At 43.2% G+C, this 22771-nt stretch overlaps 1 protein-coding gene across 1 annotated transcript in view; it reads right to left on the reverse strand.

The window, feature by feature from the left end:
* NOX3 (NADPH oxidase 3) overlaps nucleotides 1-22771 on the reverse strand; it is a 396056-nt gene that overhangs the window by 169186 nt on the left and 204099 nt on the right. The window contains exons 6-7 of the mRNA XM_063919364.1: nucleotides 16365-16546; nucleotides 13455-13584 (exon numbers count right to left, since the gene is read on the reverse strand). Of these exons, the coding sequence (XP_063775434.1) occupies nucleotides 13455-13584; nucleotides 16365-16546 (312 nt within the window). The remainder of the gene's footprint in view (nucleotides 1-13454; nucleotides 13585-16364; nucleotides 16547-22771) is intronic.

Genomic DNA, 22771 nt, shown 5'->3' on the forward strand with positions numbered 1-22771 from the left:
GGCCCCAGAGTGGGAACACAGTCAAGATTGTACCAGAGGGCCACCAGTCTCAATGCAGCCCCAGGTCAGAGTCCCCCACAGCACACAGGCACACTACCTCTGATGATCCTGTTCCTCCAGAGAATCCAAGATGGCCGCGTCTCCTGGGCACCTGTCTCCCTGCTGTCCCCCACTGCCAGATGCCTCCTCTGCTTGCTGTATACGGTGGGTGACCTCTCTGGGGGACTGGGGAAGCCGGGGGGGGGGGGTCCGCGCCGCTTCCTGATGCCGCGATCCCGCTATGGAGCTCCAAACTCGGGTGCAGAATGTACTCGAGGCCCCGGCTTCCGGATGTGCTTAGGCCGCAACCTGCAGGTACAGAGCAAACTGCTCCCCGGCTCCACGGCTAACTCTGCTGGGCACAGGTATGTTACAGGGGGGGAAGGGGAGCCCCTGGAGGGTGTCCACTGAGGGTGTTAACCCTGAAAAGAAAGCTTTAATAGCGGTGGGTAGAGGAGCCAGGCAGAAGCACGTCTGCACTCCTCACCATCCAGACCACGCCCCCCCCCTTTTTGTTTTGTTTTTGTAGTTACCTTGCTTTAGTTTATACAGTGTGGTATAATGTGCATAAGGGGTATAATGTGAATAACAGACACTACTGTGCGGTGTAATGTGAATTGGTACTATTCTGTGGCCACTCACCTTCCCAAATAAGCCATTATTTATTATTACCAGATATATATATATATATATATATATATAAACAAATAGCAGATAGGTGGCATTCACAAAATAATAAACAGACTGTACCATGGTAACCACACAGCGTCGGGAGACTTCCGGGTAAGCGTCTCTCAGCACGCTATGCATCCCAGGCCAGCGCACTGCATCATCACACAAGTAGATGGGGTACGTGATCGGAGGCCTGTGACATGGCCGGGAGAGTGTCGCCCGTGGTGACGTCATCTGGAGGGGACCTACGACGTTCAGAAGATGGGCCTGGCATCCTTGGAATAGTTCACTGTTTAAGGTATGTTTTGTACACTTGTTTGCATGTTCTTGAAAAAAGTCGATTAAACTGAAACGTTGAACACTGAGACGTCTGGTTATTCATTCGTTGGAGTCCTGTGAGTGCTGCCTATCTGCTGTTTGTTTATCATGGAGTCTTATGGAATCAAGGATGGCACCCAGGCAAGTTGTATTGGGGACATTAATTGGAGTGCCGACTATCTTCTGTATGTATTCAAGGGTACCCAGGTTTCCTTGCTTGTATGGCACCCTACACCAAGCATTAATCTGTGTCAAGTAGTGACTGATTTTCAGAGATTTGCATAACTGATTCATTATCTGTCAGGTTTATGCCATAGAACCAACTGGTTTGTGTTTGGAAGTGAGCTAAAAAAATAAAAAGTAATATTTATTTTTTTACAATAAGTAATTATGGCTGAGGGAAATATAGAGGACGGCAGTGGCTTCATGAATTTACAGCTTATAGTGGGTGACATGTTGTTCTTTAGTGATTGTGATGCAGAAGATTTATATTTCAAAGACTCTTTGATTGAAACAGCGGGTGCAGAGTCTGCGACTGAATTATGCATCACCTTGAGCAGACTAAAGAAAATAGAAAGTAGACTATTACCTACACGGTGTCACATTAACAGACTATCATAAAGAGAAAAAAATACCCCGTGGGTTCAGTGTCAAGAATGTCCCTACCATTGGACGTAATAATGTTGAATTTTGCAAATGCTGGGGAGCGCATCTTTGAAGCAACACACAAACAGAACCTGCTTGCAGATTCTTCCTGCAACTGGATGGAAAAATTGAAAAAACAGATTGACGATTACAAGAAAAACCTCATTAAATATAAAAAGGAGAAGTTTGCCAAAGTTAATGCTGACTACCAGGAACAGAGGGTGTATTCCTGGGTGACTGGTAGACTTGTCCAGGGAGAAGGACGCTTCATACATCCTTTTAGAAGAAGGCCATGAGGATTTGATACAGATTAGCCAGGGGAGAACAACACATCCAATAGTTACTTGGATTCATCCCAAAACCCCTCTACTAGGAAACCCCCTTTAGTGGTTACCACGCGTACCAAAAAAAACATAGGGCGTGCACGCGACGTGGGGGCCAATGCAAAAGGGAAAAGTTCAAGCAGGAAGAATACATAGTGGTGAATCTATCAAAACGTAACATTTCACCCATTGAATCTATAGTTTTAAATAAAGGTCTCACATTCATACCCACAGCACCATTCAATGCTTTCAAATGGAAAAAGGAATTATGAAAAGTCAATAGGAATCTCAAGTTAAAAGAATTTTTTCCAAAAACAGAAACGACTTTAGGACAGTAGCAATTGCCTATCAAAAGTTTATCTACATTTGAACCACAATCGTTTAATCCTTCCATCAAGAGTTTCATCCGCCTTTTGGACCACCAAGTGATGGGGGCCCAGAAAAACTATAGAAACAAAATCCAATATAACATGTCTAAAGAAGAATTTAAGGCATTACACACGTTAAGCTAAGACAAATCTGTGGTTTTTAGGGCAGCAGACAAAGGGGGAGCCCTTGTAAAACAAAACACTGATGCATATCTGAGAGAAATGTACAGCCACCTGAACACACCTGAGATATACAGGAGACTTCAAACAGACCCAATGGATTCTTTTAAATGGGAATTACATCAATTGATATCATTAGGTGTCACCCAGGGGTGCATTACAGAATAAACACGCAATGACCATATCATCAAACATCCTGAGGTACCATTAATATACAGCTTGCCCAAGAGCCACAAATCATTGGAGTCCCCACCAGGCCATCCCATTATTTCCACCAGAAATTCATTATACAGCAATACATCTAAATTTTTGGACTATTTTCTTCAACCTCTTGTGCAGACGGAGAACACTTTTCTGAAAGACACCAACACTTTTCTAGATAAACTGTATGCTCTGGAAAAGCTTCCAGACAATATACTGTTGTGAACCATCAATGTGGTTGCACTGTATACCAGTATCCCGCATGGAGAGGGGTTACGGTGCATGCAATAATTTTTGCAATGAAGATAAGAGTATATGGGACTCCCCATACACTTTTTTGTTGAACTTCAGGAAAAACACTAACTCAGAATTATTTTTGTTCAACAATGAGTTTTTGGTACAGCTAAGAGGTTGTACCATGGGATGCCACGTGATACCCTCTTATGCTAACTTTTACATGTTTCAAAATGAACAGCATCTTTTTTTTACAACATGGCTTTTCAAAAGCATTGTTTTTTTCATTACAAGATATATTGACAATATTTTTGTCATATGGACAGGCTCAGAAGCCAGTTTAGGGACATGATGACAACCATCAATTTAGCACATTCCCACATAAAGTTCACATATGAGTGCCTACCCTATTCTCAATTTTTGAGAATCCGGAGGATAACAGTAGATGATGCTCTGGCTAGAACTGAAATAGACAAAATTATCAATAAATTCATGGCACGTGGGTATTCCAAAAAATAATTACTTATAGCCAAATCCAAATTCATGCAGCAGAACAGGAGTGAGCTGAGGAAATCATCCAAGAATGGGAGCAAAACCACCAAAACGATGATTTTTTGTTAATAATTACAATACTGGGACCAAGGATATCAATACATTTTCCAAACGATACTGGCCCATAGTTAATACAGATCCCTCGTTGACATCACTTCATGGCTCCAAATTGATGTTGGGACATAAGAGGAATAAGAACTTGAAGGATTGGTTAGTCCATAACAATATTGTTTCTTCTACAGTCAGTCCTAACCCCCATTTTTTGAACAAACGAGCAGGAAGCTACAAGTGTGTTGGCTGCACTACTTGCAGATATCTGGAGAACCGAAATTATGTTCTACATCCCTATTCGGGATAGAAGATCGCTATCAATAATGTACTGTACTACAGATTTGTAGTATATTTGATCCGGTCCAGTCTTGTATACATAGGAAAAATCACCTGCACCTTCCGTGAAGCGGATGACCCAGCATAGATCTGGATGGCGCTTGAAGGCAAAACAGGGGCCCATCGGATGGCCATACATTTCAAGGAGAAGAATCACCCCCTATCCTCATTGGTATACAAATTAGTAGACCATGTACCAGCTTCCATAAGAGGAGGGGACAGAGATAAAAAAACAGCTCCAATTGGAAGCGAAATGGATACACAAGATGAACTCTGTCGTGCCCTATGGATTAAATATAATTGTCTTTCTCTTGTTTCCTGTGATCTACCATTTTGGTTAATCTTTTGTTTCACCACATTAAGTATAATGTGGTGAAACAAAAGATTAACCAAAAGGTTGGCATCATGATTTAGTTATACCACATTACAGACAAACATCTTTTGGCACATGTTATGATCCAGCCATAAGGCAGTACAGTCAAATATGTTCCTGCATTCATCATAGTCCATAGAAACATTAGACTGCACAGGACATAGCATTATCTTGACTGACATCACATATAGAGTTGGTTCTGTAGTTTTAGTTAAGTATTTTAGAATTCAATATGCACTTTAACATTTGATAGGTTCATGTAAGATACATGAACTTTTTTATTAGAGATGAGTGGGTTCGGTTTTACTTGGATTTACTCGGTTCTCAAAATGGCATCTTATTGGCTCACGGATGTCTCTTGTTTTGGATAGCCAATAAGATGCCATTTTGAGAACCGAGTAAATATGAGTAAAACCGAGTACAACCCCCGAACCCGCTCATCTCTATTTTTTATACATCCTTTTCACATGTTTATTAGTATTGTTGCACCTGACATTCTCGGTATATTTTACACTGCATACAGTATATAATATATATTGATTACATCTGAGAATGTTTGTTTTTCCAGATGTGTTGTCTCGGTTCTATACGGGAACAAACTCACTAATTACACCATTTTTTCCTTAACAGGTTGCACCTGTTTCTTATCACACATTATTTGTGTTTTAAATACACTATCCATTGCACGATTGCCATTCACACTGTTGCTGTGAGTTGTTTTGATGTTTACAGGGTACCATGGTAACCACATGGTGTCGGGAGACTTCCGGGTAAGCGTCTCTCAGCGCGCTATGCATCCCAGGCCAGCGCACTGCATCATCACGCAAGTGGATGGGGTCACGTGATCGGAGGTATGTGACGCGGTCGGGAGAGTGTTGCCCACAGTGACGTCATCTGGAGAGGACCTACGGCGTCCGGAAGATAGGCCTGGCATTCTTGGAACAGTTCACTATTTAAGGTATGTTTTGTACATTTGGCCTCCAATTTAGTACAGGGGAGGGGGGCACCAAAACATACACTTGCTCCGGGCACCATAGCACCTAGCTACACCTCTGGGTCAGAACTGTGCATGCGCGGGCGCCACAGTGCGTCGGCGCATGCCAGCGATGCGACCTGCATCTCAGCCCAGCAATTGCCTCTGCCTGATTGACAAGCAGAGGCATTCGCTGGGCGGGCGGGAGGGGGTGGGTCAGTGGCAATGGGCCGCCATTTTGTGGACGCGGTCTGGGCAATGCAGGCATGCCTGGGCCATGCGGGGTCCAGGCCATGGCAGCGTGATATTACACAGCCACTGCAACCCGGAGAGCGATGGGTAGCTGGTAGCCAGCTACTCTTTAGGTACAAAAGCATTGCAGCCGTGTGATGTTTTTGTACCTATGGGGTGGGGGGGGGGGGCAAAGCCAGACATTCGGGGTGGGCTAGCCTTGCGCTGGGCGTGCCCCCACATGTCAGGGTCTGAATTGGCCCCTAGGACCGCTGATATAAGCATCCAGAGACTCTTTAATACAGCTTTATACATCTTTAGATGCACCATCAAAAAACTATGGCAGGTGCAGATTTTCCATGTGAGTGGGGCCTTTTACAGATGTGTCCTCATACATCAGCTTCCATACACCATGCAGCGCATAGCATGAGTGAGCTGCCAGGTCCCAAGTAACTCTTAGCGTTGGGCATCTTATTTGCCAAAAATGCATCTTAGACACAATGCGATGAAACTAGGATGCACCGGACGACTAATTAATTTCACATGTGACACTTGTATATATGTGTGCTACTAAGTCTGTATACATAGCACAATGGATCTTGGTATGGAAAAATGCAGTGGCCGCTGCATCATAGCACTTTGTATGTAGATAATTAAGTATCCAACGTACTGTGAGTAGCAGCGATGAATACAAAATCCCCAGAGCAATTCAATATATCTCCAGTGACTAAACAGCTGATCTGAAGATCAGCTATACCTATGATTCCTATCACCACTACTTTAGTAGCTGTGAAACTTAACAGTCGAGTCTGACTCAGCAGCACTAGTGCACATGTGTGAACTTGGGTTTACACATGCGCACAAGGAAATCAGTATGATTTACTGATGGACGGGATGTCGACGGTCAGAATACTGACAGTGGCATCCCATCTATCAGAATCCCGATGGCCCCCTCTAAAGTACCTTAACCTTCCCCTGCCCCCTGCCATAACCCTCCCTTGTGGGTGCCTAAACTTAACCCTCACCTCCCCTTCTATGTGCCTAATCCTCCTTCCCCGGTCCATAATCCTAACCTTCCCAGCACTGCACCCTAACCCCCTTCTCCAGCCTAACTTTATAACCCCACCCCGAACCCCGGGCGCCAGGATTCTGACTGTCAGTTTTGTGACGCCGGTATCCTGAGCGGAGTTGGTATGTTGACCGTCGGGATTTTGTCCGTCGGGTTCATAACTGTATCCCTTTACAAGAACCCCACTTCTGGTGGAAGTAGCTGAACAGGGGAGGGGGAGTTCAACTGCATCCCTCTTCGCAAACCTAGTCCTACTTTCCATAGGAAGGAGTTGGGGTACGGAAACAAATGCTGTCTGTAGAGGAAATGCTCAGAAATTTAGCATTTTCGTACCTTGATGAATTTATGTCCCATTAGGGACAATGGGCCAGATTGGGACTAAAAGGTAAGCCATTGCGAGGCAACCAGCCAGAGCTCACAAAGGAAGACGGAGCACAGCGGGAAGCACAAGAGGTAGGCAGCAATAGGGACAGAGAGTTAGCCTCCAGTACTGCCACATAGTGCAGCTGCCGCACACAGTAATTAAAGGGACCCTGGCAGAGGTGGTGTACGGACTCCATACTGTCAAAGTCGAAAAATATTGCAGTACACACATCACGTACTAACTACACACAAATGGCCTCCGCGCGTGTACTTGTTCTGCTGTGCGTGCACTTATTCGTAATTTGCGTATGGTCGCTCCCGCGGTCGTGCGCATCAGTGCGTGGTATGGGTATTTACGGTAGAGTTTGTGAACGCATGGAGAGCTATCAAAACACATTACATATTTAATCCAAATAGTGCAGAATGCACACATAGTCCCCCTGCACCACACCAGAAAATAACAACAGTTTAAATGGTTTCAGAACAAGGGGATTCACCTTTACAGAATAGGAGGGGACAGAACAAAGTCATAAGGTGGTTGTTTGGTATCCAGCTGTAGGGTATTTTAAGGGTAACATTCCGCTGTTATTTTGAGGAAGATTGCATGTTCCTGCGGATAGTTATGTGCAGAAGCAGAATATAGATATAAACTGTATTTACTGTACATTTTGTATGCGGCGGGAATCCAGAGGAGACCACCCACAAGAGCAGTTAGAACAGACATCGCCCACCAATTCAAATCAACCTATGACCTCTCCTGTACTGTAAAAGTGCATTCCTGTGTCCAATGGACAAAGGGATTACAGTATCCATTGTATTGCTTTTGGAAGAATTGTATAAATAAAGCCTGCTGCAGCCTGGTCTGACACAAGACTCACAAAGTTATCTATTAGATTACGGAGGACCGGACCGGGAAGTGCATGCGAATATACTCACGTATGTACCATTGACTGTAGCCATTATTCTGATATATTGTCTTATATTGTATTGTATATATTGTAACCCCCTTTCAGCAATATTGCGCTGTGGTGTCGGAACCCAGTGATTTAACTACAAATCAGTGCTGTGTCTTCCTTTCCCCGCTATGGTTTAAAAGTGTATTAGTAACGCATTGCATTGCTGTATAAGGTTTAAAGCGTATTCATTGGGTGTGTACGCGCTGCGGGTGCATTGTACCGTCAGTGCGGCGTTTGTACACAGAGTCCGTACATCGTACGGGACTCTGTACGCTAATAGCGTAAAAAGTACGTAGCGTGTGTACCAAGTATAGCGGCCACAGCGGCTAAAGGTTTAAAGTGTGTTTAGAGTGTATAGAAGGTATAGCTTTTCATTCCTGTATATAAATCGACATTATCAATACAAAGTCCTAAAAGTGCTGTAAACATTACTACCACTCCCATGTTACTTTCACAGGTATTCACATTTATTTGTTACATTTACCTCCTCCCTCTCTTTTTGATATTTTAACTTTTCATCTTTTTTTATGTATAAAGTGCTCCGTTTCTATTTTTCAAAGTTATGCGTTTTCTTTATATTGAAATGCCCTGATACTTAATTTCTATATTTTCATCCATTTTGTAGAAATGAAGGGATGATGTATAAATCAAATACGGGGCATAATTCAGATCTGATTGCAGCAGCAAAATTGTTTGCAGTTGGGCAAAACCATGTGCACTGCAGGCGGGGCAGATATAACATGTGCAGATAGAGTTAGATCTGGGTATGGTGTGTTCAATCTGAAATCTAAATTGCAGTGTAAAAATAAAGCAGCCAGTATTTACCCTGCAAAGAAACAAAATAACCCACCCAAATCTAACTCTCTCTGCAAATGTTATTTCTGCCCCACCTGCAGTGCACATGGGGGGTAATTCAGACCTGATCGTACCAGCAAATTTGTTAGCACTTGGGCAAAACCATGGCCCTCATTCCGAGTTGATCGGTCGCAAGGCGATTTTAGCAGAGTTACACACGCTAAGCCGCCGCCTACTGGGAGTGAATCTTAGCTTCTTAAAATTGCGACCGATGTATTCGCAATATTGCGATTACTAACTACTTAGCAGTTTCAGAGTAGCTTCAGACTTACTCTGCCTGTGCGATCAGTTCAGTGCTTGTCGTTCCTGTTTTGACGTCACAAACACACCCAGCGTTCGCCCAGACACTCCCCCGTTTCCCCGGCCACTCCTGCGTTTTTTCCGGAAACGGTAGCGTTTTTTCCCGCACGCCCATAAAACGGCCTGTTTCCGCCCAGTAACACCCATTTCCTGTCAATCACATTACGATCGCCGGAGCGATGAAAAAGCCGTGAGTAAAAATACTATCTCCATTGTAAAATTACTTGGCGCAGTCGCAGTGCGAATATTGCGCATGCGTACTAAGCCGAATTTCACTGCGATGCGATGAAAAATACCGAGCGATCAACTCGGAATGAGGGCCTATGTGCACTGCAGGTGTGGCAGATATAACATTTGCAGAGAGTTAGATTTGGGTGGGTTATTTTGTTTCTGTGCAGAGTAAATACTGGCTGCTTTGTTTTAACACTGCAATTTAGATTTCAGTTTGAACACACCACACCCAAATCCAACTCTCTCTGCATGTGTTATAGTATTAGTAACATAGTAACATAGTATCTGAGGTTGAAAAAAGACAATTGTCCATCGAGTTCAACCTATTTGTGGTCTCCTATGCATGATGATTTGACTAAAATTTCTGACTGATGCTGCTGTCAGCCGTTGCATTTTATCCCTATTTATAGTAACTATAATGCATGACTATGCACCATACCCCTGGATATCCTTATCCATTAGGAATTTATCTAACCCATTCTTAAAGGTGTTGACAGATTCCGCCATTACAACTCCCTCGGGCAGGGAATTCCAAACACGTATTGTCCTTACCGTGAAAAAGCCTTTACGCCGTATTGTGCGGAATCTCCTCTCCTCTAACCTGAGCGAGTGTCCACGAGTCCTCTGTGTTGATCTAACTAAAAACAGGTCCCGCACAAGCTCTGTGTATTGTCCCCTTATATATCTGTAGATGTTGATCATATCCCCTCTTAGTCTCCCCTTTTCCAATGTAAACATGCCTAGTCTTTCAAGCCTTTCCTTGTATTCCATCGTCTCCATGCCCTTAATTAGTTTGGTCGCCCTCCTCTGTACCTTTTCAAGCTCCAGGATATCCTTTTTGTAGTACGGTGCCCAGAATTGTACACAGTATTCAAGGTGAGGCCTCACTAGTGATATATCTGCCCCCCCCCCCCCCCCCGCAGAGCACATGGTTTTGGCCAACTGCTAACAAATTTGCTACTGTGATCAACTCTGAATTACCCCCATGGTATTGCCCAACTGCTAACAAATTTGCTGCTGCGATCAGATCTGAATTAACCCCACGGTCTTATATCTGGTTCTGTTCAAACCAGAGATGTGCTGTGGGCACTTTTTGTGTTTTGGTTTTGGATGTGGATGATTTTTGAAAAAATATAAAAACTGCTAAAATCACAGAATTTGCGGGTAATTTTGATCTGATCCTATAGTATTATTAACCTCAATAACATTAATTGCCTCTCATTTCTTTTTTTTTTTTATTCAATACGTTTTTATTGGTTTTTCCAGACAAACATACAAACCATAACATTGAATAAAAACAAAAAGTATGCACTATGTGTACACATATAAAAATCAACGAGTGTTGTATGCATCAACAGAACAACATAAATAAAGTTGCAAACAGCTACAAGTTATATATAGCGAGTGTCGTGATTTCTTTTCATTCGTTCATACAATGGTGCTACATGAAATGACCAGGTATCAATACGAGGCAGAAGCACGGGTACACTGGTATAGTGGAGACGATAATCACCTATCCCATATCTTGTAAAATTTATCTGAGGCTTTCCTAGAAATATAAACAAACTTTTCATGGGACACAACCGAGTTCACTAGCGGGATCCATTTATTAATATCAGGGCCCGCTGTCGCCATCCATGAGCGTGCTATCAGTACCTTGGCCAAAGCGCATAAGTTTAGAATATATCTTCCACTCATTTCTAGTATATTGTTTTTAGGCCTAAAAGTTGAGCCGGGGTATCTGTATGACTAAGCTAAGTGACACAAGTGTGCGGCACAAACACCTGGCCCATCTAGGAGTGGCACTGCAGTGGCAGACAGGATGGCAGATTTAAAAAATAGGCCCCATACAGCACATCATGCAAAGAAGAAAAAGAGGTGAAATGAGGTAGCTGTATGACTAAACTAAGCAACACAAGTGTGCGGCACAAACACCTGGCCCTTCTAGGAGTGGCACTGCAGTTGCAGACAGGATGGCACTTAAAAAAACTAGGCCCCAAACAGCACATCATGCAAAGAAGTAAAAGAGGTGCAATGAGGTAGCTGTAATATGACTAAGCTAAGCGACACAAGTGTGCGGCACAAACAACATGGGACGTGCTGGAATTTGCCCAGATGTAATACACACACAATATCGGTGGCACAGGAGAGTGTATTCCTAAACCATACACACACACTGCAAAACCTGTAAAATTAATTTGGATAATAACCCTTTTATTTGGAGTTATTATAATAATATGCAGCACAGGCGAGCGAACCTCTACACCACACAGGGCAAACCCTGTAAAAATTATTTGGATAATAATATAAGTAATATATATAAGCCTTTTATTTGGAGTAAATAATATACAGCACAGGACACCACCACTGGACTTATGGCAGCACAAGACATCTCTAGTTCAAACATAATGGAACACAAGTCACTTATATTCACTCTACACATCACACTTGAGTCTGATGAATGACTGGCTTTAAATCTGAAAAAATATGTTATCCTGTCTGATTCTGATGTTTGACTGAACAATACTGATGTCTTTAAATAACTTGTCTGGTTAAGTTTGCGCTTAACACTTCCAGCGAATATTCGAGGGCCACACACAAAATACTCAAAAAGAGATCCCTTTTTACACATTATGGCAGACAGCGTGCCCTTTTTACACATTACAGCAGACAGCGCCCCCGTTTTTACACATTACGGCAGACAGCGTCCCTTTTTACACATTACGGCAGACAGCGCCCCCATTTTTATACATTACGGCAGACAGCGCCCCCGTTTTTACACATTACGGCAGACAGCGTCCCCTTTTTACACATTACGGCAGACAGCGCCCCCGTTTTTATACATTACGGCAGACAGCGCCCCCGTTTTTATACATTACGGCAGACAGCGCCCCGTTTTTACACATTACGGCAGACAGTCCCTACCCCCCTTTCACCCCCCTACCCTAAACCCATATTGCAGTTTTTAACTCCCCTCCCTCCCCACCCCTAAACCTATATGGCAGTTTAAGCAGTAATCCAGGGGCTGGCTGGACAGGGGGTTTACCTGTTTGTCACAGTGGCAGACGATCCCCGCTGTCCGATGATCTGCGCTGCTGCCGGCCGGAGTCACTGCTGATGTGGCCTCTCCTGCTCCCGCTCGGTGCCCGCCGCTTCCTCTCCTCACTGGCCGCCGCTTCTCGGCCGCCGCTCCTGCTCACTGCAGTGCCCGCCCCCCGTGCCGCCCAGCGCATGATAACAGCTGACCCTGTGACGTGACCGGGATTTCCTCAGCGGCGCCGCGTCTGAGAGTAGTGCAATGACAAGCGGCATGTCGGGCCGCTTGTCATTGCACTCTGGTGGGGCACAGCGGGCCAGGCAGGATCGGTCCGCGGGCCGCCTGTTGCCCACCCCTAGTCTAGTGTGTGCCTGGACAACCTGTAACTCTCCAGTTGTTGGATAACTACAAGTTCCAGTATGCTCTGCTAGATATGAGCTGGCAGAACATGCTGGGGTTTGTACATTCATTGGGGCTTGTTGTTTGTTTTACAACACCTAGAAAGCTACAAGTTGTCCAGGAATGGACTAGTTACTCACATTTACATATTTGGCCTAATTCAGACCTGATCGCAAAAACCAAATCTTTCTCTAATGGGCAAAACCATGTGCACTGCAGGTGGGGCAGATGTAACATGTGCAGATAGAGTTAGATTTTGGTGGGTTATTTTGTTTCTGTGCAGAGTAAATAGTGGCTGCTTTATTTTTACACTGCAATTTAGATTTCAGTTTGAACACACCCCACCCAAATCTAACTCTCTCTGCACATGTTATATCTGCCCCACCTGCACTGCACATGGTGTTGCCCATTAGAGAAAGTTTGCTGTTGTAATCAGGTCTGCAATCTGCTACATAAGCATATTACATACCCAGCTTGTTTTACTTAGCTTGAATTACACTTTCTTTCCACAAAAGATCAAATAATAAAACATGAAAAATAATAATTTAAAAAACCTACAACTTATAAACATAAATCATGTCACATTGAACTACACTGTATACAAATTATGGCTTGCACATGGTATTTTGTTTATTTTACATCAAATTGTAAGCTTTCACATATATGTTCTTTGTTATGTTGAATTTTACTGTAATATTTTTGTAGAGCCTATTCCTGTATATAGTTAAAAAACAAAAATGATTCTTACCGATGGTTTGCTGCCAGAAAATTGTGGTAAAGGACATTGTGTAGTATCTCCCCACTCGTAATAATGGTCTTTACAATATGAAAGATTATGTAATAACATGCTTTGTGGTGTCTGGCCACGAACTACCTGTCTGGAAAATCAACATGGACTCCAGTTATGAAAACTGACAAATAACAGTGATAAATCCAAACTTGTTGTATTACAACTTTATTATACCAGAGTTTGTACTGTATATCTTTTATTTGGCAGCTATGAGCCTATGAGTGAGGACATGTTGAGTTCAGATGGAAGCTAAAGTTGATTTTTAATTTAGCCTGAAACTATCAAATAGTTTGGCAGATGCTACACATAATCATTACTGACGTGTCATCTTGTGTCTATCATTTCTTTGCAGATTTATGGATTTCTGAGATGTTCAGAAAATATGTAATGCAGTGTGGAACCTCTTTGTTTCCAGAGTATTACAGGCAATCAGAATTCAGATGCCAATCCCTGATTGCTAAATCTGTGTGTATTATTATTTCACTTTATTATATTAACTATTACCAAACAATTTTGGAATTAAATACAGTATCCTATTTATATTAAGTAATAAGGGATTTATGGATTAACTTGATTCATATAAAGACTATTTTTCAACATAAAATAAACGTAAATGTTAATGCAGAAAGTTTGATAGAAAAGAACAGTTAATCTTTAGTTTGTCATGGTGTAGCCAGATGTGGAACCACAATGCATCTAGCGATTTTTACTGGCTAACCTGGGGTGTGTCTACAGTATTTTTGTAAAGAACCCACAAGTCATGATTCTCAGAATAGTTTTTCTAGGAAGGAGATTTAGCAGCCTATGGAACTTTTGTCAGTTTTTATACAGTAGTACATAGCTATACATTTCTGGTGATTTTGTTTTCCAAACTGCTGTAATATAAGTGGATTGGAGTGTCAATATTCTAATTATTAGGTGCAAGGATCCTAATATGGTGTGATCACAAAGCCAGGTTAGTGATGGGGCTACTTTCAAATATTAAACATTAAAATAATATTTTTTTTTGGTAGGATTGAACTATCGGAGCCATAGCATGGCGATAGGGCGCACTGTGCTGCTGCCGCCCCCACTCATGTTACTTTTGATGTCACTAAGAGGAGGTCACACCTTAATTGAGACAAGGAGGCTTCAGTGTGACTTTCTAGAGGATCTGCAGCTTGCAGTTTGCCGTTCCAAGCATATTGTAAGCCAACTACAGGTGTAATGAAGCACCCTTGGCCTTGCACCCTGAGTGATGGCAACTGCAAAAACAGACGCAGTCATTGACTAAAACATGCCCACATCTAGCTAGTCACTCCTCGTTACCACCCTGGAATGCCCACTGAAATTTCAGTTCTCTGCCTATGCATGCGCAGACATAACACATCAGTTACTTGAGTCCGACGTACCACCCATGGACAAAAGTTTTGAAAAGGACACAAATATTGATTTTTACTATGTTTGCTGCTTCAGTGTTTTTAGACCTTTTTGTCAGGTGTTACTTTGGTATACTGAAGTAAAATTACAAGCATTTCATAAGTGTCAAATGCTTTTATTGACAAGTGCATTTCGTTTATGCAAAGAGTCAATATTTGCAGTGTTGACCCTTCTTTTTCAAGTCCTCTGCATTTCACCCTGGCATGCTGTCAATTAATTCTGGGCCACATACTGACTGATGACCACCCTTTCTTGCCTAATCAATGATTGTAGTTTGTCAGGATTTGTGGGTTTTTGTTTGTCCACCCGCCTCTTGAGGATTGACTACAAGGTCTCAATGAGATTAAGGTCTGGGGACCGAAAATTTTGATGTTTTGTTCCACGAGCCACTTTTTATCACTTTTGCCTTATGGCAATGTGCTCCATCATGCTGGAAAAGGCATTGTTCGTCACCAAACTGTTCTAGGATTATTGGGAAAAGTTGCTCTTGGAGGATGTTTTAGTGCCATTCTTTATTCATGGCTGTGTTTTTAGGCAAAATTGTGAGAGTGAGTCCACTCCCTTGGCTGAGAAGCAACCCCACATGTGAATGGTCTCAGGATGCTTTACTGCTGGCATGACACAAGACTGATAGTCACGCTCACTTTTCCTTCTCTGGACAAGGATTTTTTTGCAGATGCCCTAAGAACACAGCCATGAATAAAGAATGGCACCAAAACATCCTTGCAAGATCAACTTCTCCCAACCATCCAAGAACAGTTTGGTGATGAACAATGCCTTTTCCAGCATGATGGAGCACCTTGCCAAAAAGCAAATGTGATATCTAAGTGGCTCGGGGAATAAAACATCAAAATGTTGGGTCCATGTCCAGGAAACTCTCCAGACCTTAATACCATTGAGAACTTGTGCTCAATCCTCAAGAGGCCGGTAAATAAACAAAAACGCAGATATTCTGATAAACTCCAAGCATTGATTAGGCAAGAATAGGCGCCCATCAGTCAGTATGTGGCCCAGAAGTTGATTAACAGCATGCAAGGACGAACTGCAGAGGTCCTGAAAAAGAAGGGTCAACACTGCAAATATTGACTCTTTGCATAAACTTAATGTAATTGTCAATAAAAGTCTTCAAAACTTTAAAATGCTTGTAATTTTACTTCAGTATACCATAGTAACATCTGAAAAAAAGGTCTAAAAACACTGAAGCAGCAAACTTTGTGCAAACCAATACTTGTGTCATTCTCAAAACTTTTGGCCACAGCTGCAGACAGTGCATGAGCCACTTATGTTTTTTTAACTACAGCATTGACAATATTAATTCAGACTTGGTATGTTTCTTTATGCTACAGAATTATCTGGCACAATATAAAGGCCAGATATTCAGACATCAATGCTCAGACATTAACCTTAATTGTTGTAAAACTAATGGTAGCCTCAGAAATGTATGCTTACCCTGCACCATGTATAATAAGTCCAATGAAAAAAATAATGGACAGATTATGAGTATACCAGAATACTTCATAGAATGACCTTCTTATGAGCTCTGTAGATGACGTTACAATTAGGACTAAAGCCAGCGTGATGACAAAACCAGTGATACCAGCTAGTGAGACAAGTACTTCTTTTGTAATGTTCTAGGTAAAAGATAAAAAAAACATAATTAATACAATACAAGGTATTATTTGTAACCCATAGCAACAAATCAGCCATTTGTTGTCATTGTTTCACTGCTTTAGATCAATCAAGCTATTGTAATTGGCTGTTTGCTATGAGTTTCTATATAATTGCTGTATTAAAACCTATACTGGGTGATCATTTAAAAAATGAGGGCACTCACCATACTTCTGATTAACAATCAGTATTTATCTATCATGTGCAGATATAATCAGAGCAACTTAAAAAAATGGTCGACCTTTGTCACAAATCCCCCTTAGGGCAGCAACCAAATGAGATATGTATATACACACACTTTGTTGATAAAAGTGATTGAACACTGACAGCAAATAGATCAACAAGATTTTATTGACATTAGTGCTTTTTAGGCCCACCATGTGCAGAAACCCTTCTTGGCAAACTGTTCACAAGTTTCTGGACAACAGCAGGTGATATGTTTTGCCATTCCGCCTTAAGTACAGTGACCAACTGTGACACTGAAGAAGGACAGGTTGGCCTAGAATGCACCCATCACTCCAATTCATCCCAGAGGTTCTCAATGGGGTTAAGAGCTGGATTCTGAGCTGGCTAGTCCATCTGGGCTACCAAATCTTTGGTGTAACAGTCTAGCATCACCCTGGAAACATGTAAGGTAATATTGTCATCTTGATAAAACATTTGTAGCTCCCATAGAACTGCCACAATGTAGGGAGAACAGAGTTATCAAGAACATCTCTATACTTCTCCGAGTTAATGTGACCATGCATTACAACTAGTGGACCCATGCCAAACCAGCTGATACATCCCCACAGCATAATGCCGCCACCTCTATGCTTTATTTTAGGTACTGTACACTCTGGCATCAGACGTTCTCCTGGCAATCGCCAATCCCAAACACGTCCATCTGATCAGAAAAGTGTAAACCTTGATTCATCACTCCATAACACTCACCACCATTGTTCCACTGTCCAGTTTTTACGCTCTTTACACCATTATAAACACTGAGCTGCATTCTTCTTTGTGATTAGAGGTTTATGAGCAGCTGCTTGCCCATAATATTCAAGTGTATGGGCCTCCATTCAAAGTTTTATTGTCGAAACCAGCACATTAGTGAACATTTGAAACTCGCGTGCAATGGTATGCATGGGACGACCACTGTTCTTTCGCAGCTCCCTGGTTAGCATTCTCTGGTCTCTGGATTGAAGTTTCAGTGGTCCTTCAATGACCATTCTTCCATACATTAATGACAAAAGACACACTGGATTTTGGAACCTTCCTAACATATGCAATGCTTCTCACACTCATACCTCCGATAGAGCAGCCTACAATGATCTTCTTTTCAAACTTGGTTATCTCCTTCTGGCAAGTCATTTCATTAGCAAATCATCTAATCAGTGCCCTCTTCCCATTTTATACCTTTACGGACATGTGACTGCTGCACACCATATCCCTGGCATGGGAGTGTCCAATCACTTTTGTCCACATAGTATATATATATATATATACAGGTTGAGCATCCCATATCCAATTATTCCGAAATACTGAATATTCCGAAATACAGACTTTTTTGAGTGAGACTGAGATAGTGAAACCTTTGTTTTCTGATGGCTCAATGTACACAAACTTTGTTTAATACACAAAGTTATTAAAAAATATTGTATTAAATGACCTTCAGGCTGTGTGTATAAGTTGTATATGAAACATAAATGATTTGTGTGAATGTAGACACTAGAGATGAGCGGGTTCGGTTTCTCTGAATCCGAACCCGCACGAACTTCATGTTTTTTTTCACGGGTCCGAGCGACTCGGATCTTCCCGCCTTGCTCGGTTAACCCGAGCGCGCCCGAACGTCATCATGACGCTGTCGGATTCTCGCGAGACTCGGATTCTATATAAGGAGCCGCGCGTCGCCGCCATTTTCACACGTGCATTGAGATTGATAGGGAGAGGACGTGGCTGGCGTCCTCTCCATTTAGATTAGGAGAGAGAGAGAGAGATTGACCTGAGGCTGATACTGTAGAAGAGAGTGCAGAGTTTAGTGACTGACCACAGTGACCACCAGCAGTGCAGTTGTTTTATTTAATATATCCGTTCTCTGCCTGAAAAAAACGGTACACACAGTGACTCAGTCACATACCATATCTGTGTGCACTGCTCAGCCCAGTGTGCTGCATGCCTGCATCATCTATGTATATATTATATATCTGACTGTGCTCAGCTCACACAGCTTATAATTGTGGGGGAGACTGGGGAGCACTGCAGTGCCAGTTATAGGTTATAGCAGGAGCCAGGAGTACAAGACAGTCACATACCATATCTGTGTGCACTGCTCAGCCCAGTGTGCTGCATCATCTATGTATATATTATATATCTGACTGTGCTCAGCTCACACAGCTTATAATTGTGGGGGAGACTGGGGAGCACTGCAGTGCCAGTTATAGGTTATAGCAGGAGCCAGGAGTACATATTATATTAAAATTAAACAGTGCACACTTTTGCTGCAGGAGTGCCACTGCCAGTGTGACTGACCAGTGACCTGACCACACTGACCACCAGTATAGTTAGTAGTATACTATATTGTGATTGCCTGAAAAAGTTAAACACTCGTCGTGTGACTTCACTTGTGTGGTGTTTTTTTTTTTATTCTATAAAAAACTCATTCTGCTGACAGACAGTGTCCAGCAGGTCCGTCATTATATAATATATATACCTGTCCGGCTGCAGTAGTGATATATATATATTTTTTATATCATTATTTATCATCCAGTCGCAGCAGACACAGTACGGTAGTTCACGGCTGTAGCTACCTCTGTGTCGGCACTCGGCAGTCCATCCATAATTGTATACCACCTACCCGTGGTTTTTTTTTCTTTCTTCTTTATACATACATACTACGACATCTCTTTATCAACCAGTCTATATTAGCAGCAGACACAGTACAGTACGGTAGTTCACGGCTGTGGCTACCTCTGTGTCGGCACTCGGCAGTCCGTCCATAATTGTATACCACCTAACCGTGGTTTTTTTTTCTTTCTTCTTCATACATACATACTACGACATCTCTTTATCAACCAGTCTATATTAGCAGCAGACACAGTACAGTACGGTAGTTCACGGCTGTGGCTACCTCTGTGTCGGCACTCGGCAGTCCGTCCATAATTGTATACCACCTAACCGTGGTTTTTTTTTCTTTCTTCTTTATACATACATACTACGACATCTCTTTATCAACCAGTCTATATTAGCAGCAGACACAGTACAGTACGGTAGTTCACGGCTGTGGCTACCTCTGTGTCGGCACTCGGCAGTCCGTCCATAATTGTATACCACCTAACCGTGGTTTTTTTTTCTTTCTTCTTTATACATACATACTACGACATCTCTTTATCAACCAGTCTATATTAGCAGCAGACACAGTACAGTACGGTAGTTCACGGCTGTGGCTACCTCTGTGTCGGCACTCGGCAGTCCGTCCATAATTGTATACCACCTACCCGTGGTTTTTTTTTCTTTCTTCTTTATACATACATACTACTACATCTCTTTATCAACCAGTCTATATTAGCAGCAGACACAGTACAGTACGGTAGTTCACGGCTGTGGCTACCTCTGTGTCGGCACTCGGCAGTCCGTCCATAATTGTATACCACCTACCCGTGGTTTTTTTTTCTTTCTTCTTCATACATACATACTACGACATCTCTTTATCAACCAGTCTATATTAGCAGCAGACACAGTACAGTACGGTAGTTCACGGCTGTGGCTACCTCTGTGTCGGCACTCGGCAGTCCGTCCATAATTGTATACCACCTAACCGTGGTTTTTTTTTCTTTCTTCTTCATACATACATACTACGACATCTCTTTATCAACCAGTCTATATTAGCAGCAGACACAGTACGGTAGTTCACGGCTGTAGCTACCTCTGTGTCGGCACTCGGCAGTCCGTCCATAATTGTATACTAGTATCCATCCATCTCCATTGTGTACCTGAGGTGCCTTTTAGTTGTGCCTATTAAAATATGGAGAACAAAAATGTTGTCTGCCATGGCCGATGCCCAATGTCATAGTACAGAGCATGTCAAATCCAAAACACCAAATATCAGTAAAAAAGGACTCCAAAACCTAAAATAAAATTGTCGGAGGAGAAGCGTAAACTTGCCAATATGCCATTTACCACACGGAGTGGCAAGGAACGGCTGAGGCCCTGGCCTATGTTCATGGCTAGTGGTTCAGCTTCACATGAGGATGGAGGCACTCAGCCTCTCGCTAGAAAAATGAAAAGACTCAAGCTGGCAAAAGCAGTAGCACCGCAAAGAACTGTGCGTTCTTCGAAATCCCAAATCCACAAGGAGAGTCCAATTGTGTCGGTTGCGATGCCTGACCTTCCCAACACTGGACGTGAAGAGCATGCGCCTTCCACCATTTGCACGCCCCCTGCAAGTGCTGGAAGGAGCACCCGCAGTCCAGTTCCTGATAGTCAGATTGAAGATGTCAGTGTTGAAGTACACCAGGATGAGGAGGATATGGGTGTTGCTGGCGCTGGGGAGGAAATTGACCAGGAGGATTCTGATGGTGAGGTGGTTTGTTTAAGTCAGGCACCCGGGGAGACACCTGTTGTCCGTGGGAGGAATATGGCCGTTGACATGCCTGGTGAAAATACCAAAAAAATCAGCTCTTCGGTGTGGAACTATTTCAACAGAAATGCGGACAACAGGTGTCAAGCCGTGTGTTCCCTTTGTCAAGCTGTAATAAGTAGGGGTAAGGACGTTAACCACCTCGGAACATCCTCCCTTATACGTCACCTGCAGCGCATTCATAATAAGTCAGTGACAAGTTCAAAAACTTTGGGTGACAGCGGAAGCAGTCCACTGACCAGTAAATCCCTTCCTCTTGTAACCAAGCTCACGCAAACCACCCCACCAACTCCCTCAGTGTCAATTTCCTCCTTCCCCAGGAATGCCAATAGTCCTGCAGGCAATGTCACTGGCAATTCTGACGAGTCCTCTCCTGCCTGGGATTCCTCCGATGCATCCTTGCGTGTAACGCCTACTGCTGCTGGCGCTGCTGTTGTTGCTGCTGGGAGTCGATGGTCATCCCAGAGGGGAAGTCGTAAGACCACTTTTACTACTTCCACCAAGCAATTGACTGTCCAACAGTCCTTTGCGAGGAAGATGAAATATCACAGCAGTCATCCTACTGCAAAGCGGATAACTGAGGCCTTGGCATCCTGGGTGGTGAGAACCGTGGTTCCGGTATCCATCATTACTGCAGAGCCAACTAGAGACTTGTTGGAGGTACTGTGTCCCCGGTACCAAATACCATCTAGGTTCCATTTCTCTAGGCAGGCGATACCGAAAATTTACACAGACCTCAGAAAAAGAGTCACCAGTGTCCTAAAAAATGCAGCTGTACCCAATGTCCACTTAACCACGGACATGTGGACAAGTGGAGCAGGGCAGGGTCAGGACTATATGACTGTGACAGCCCACTGGGTAGATGTATGGACTCCCGCCGCAAGAACAGCAGCGGCGGCACCAGTAGCAGCATCTCGCAAACGCCAACTCTTTCCTAGGCAGGCTACGCTTTGTATCACCGGTTTCCAGAATACGCACACAGCTGAAAACCTCTTACGGCAACTGAGGAAGATCATCGCGGAATGGCTTACCCCAATTGGACTCTCCTGTGGATTTGTGGCATCGGACAACGCCAGCAATATTGTGTGTGCATTAAATATGGGCAAATTCCAGCACGTTCCATGTTTTGCACATACCTTGAATTTGGTGGTGCAGAATTATTTAAAAAACGACAGGGGCGTGCAAGAGATGCTGTCGGTGGCCAGAAAAATTGCGGGACACTTTCGGCGTACAGGCACCACGTACAGAAGACTGGAGCACCACCAAAAACTACTGAACCTGCCCTGCCATCATCTGAAGCAAGAAGTGGTAACGAGGTGGAATTCAACCCTCTATATGCTTCAGAGGTTGGAGGAGCAGCAAAAGGCCATTCAAGCCTATACAATTGAGCACGATATAGGAGGTGGAATGCACCTGTCTCAAGCGCAGTGGAGAATGATTTCAACGTTGTGCAAGGTTCTGATGCCCTTTGAACTTGCCACACGTGAAGTCAGTTCAGACACTGCCAGCCTGAGTCAGGTCATTCCCCTCATCAGGCTTTTGCAGAAGAAGCTGGAGACATTGAAGGAGG

The sequence above is a fragment of the Pseudophryne corroboree genome, chromosome 4, assembly GCF_028390025.1.
Source record: "Pseudophryne corroboree isolate aPseCor3 chromosome 4, aPseCor3.hap2, whole genome shotgun sequence".
NCBI classification, from domain to species: domain Eukaryota; kingdom Metazoa; phylum Chordata; class Amphibia; order Anura; family Myobatrachidae; genus Pseudophryne; species Pseudophryne corroboree.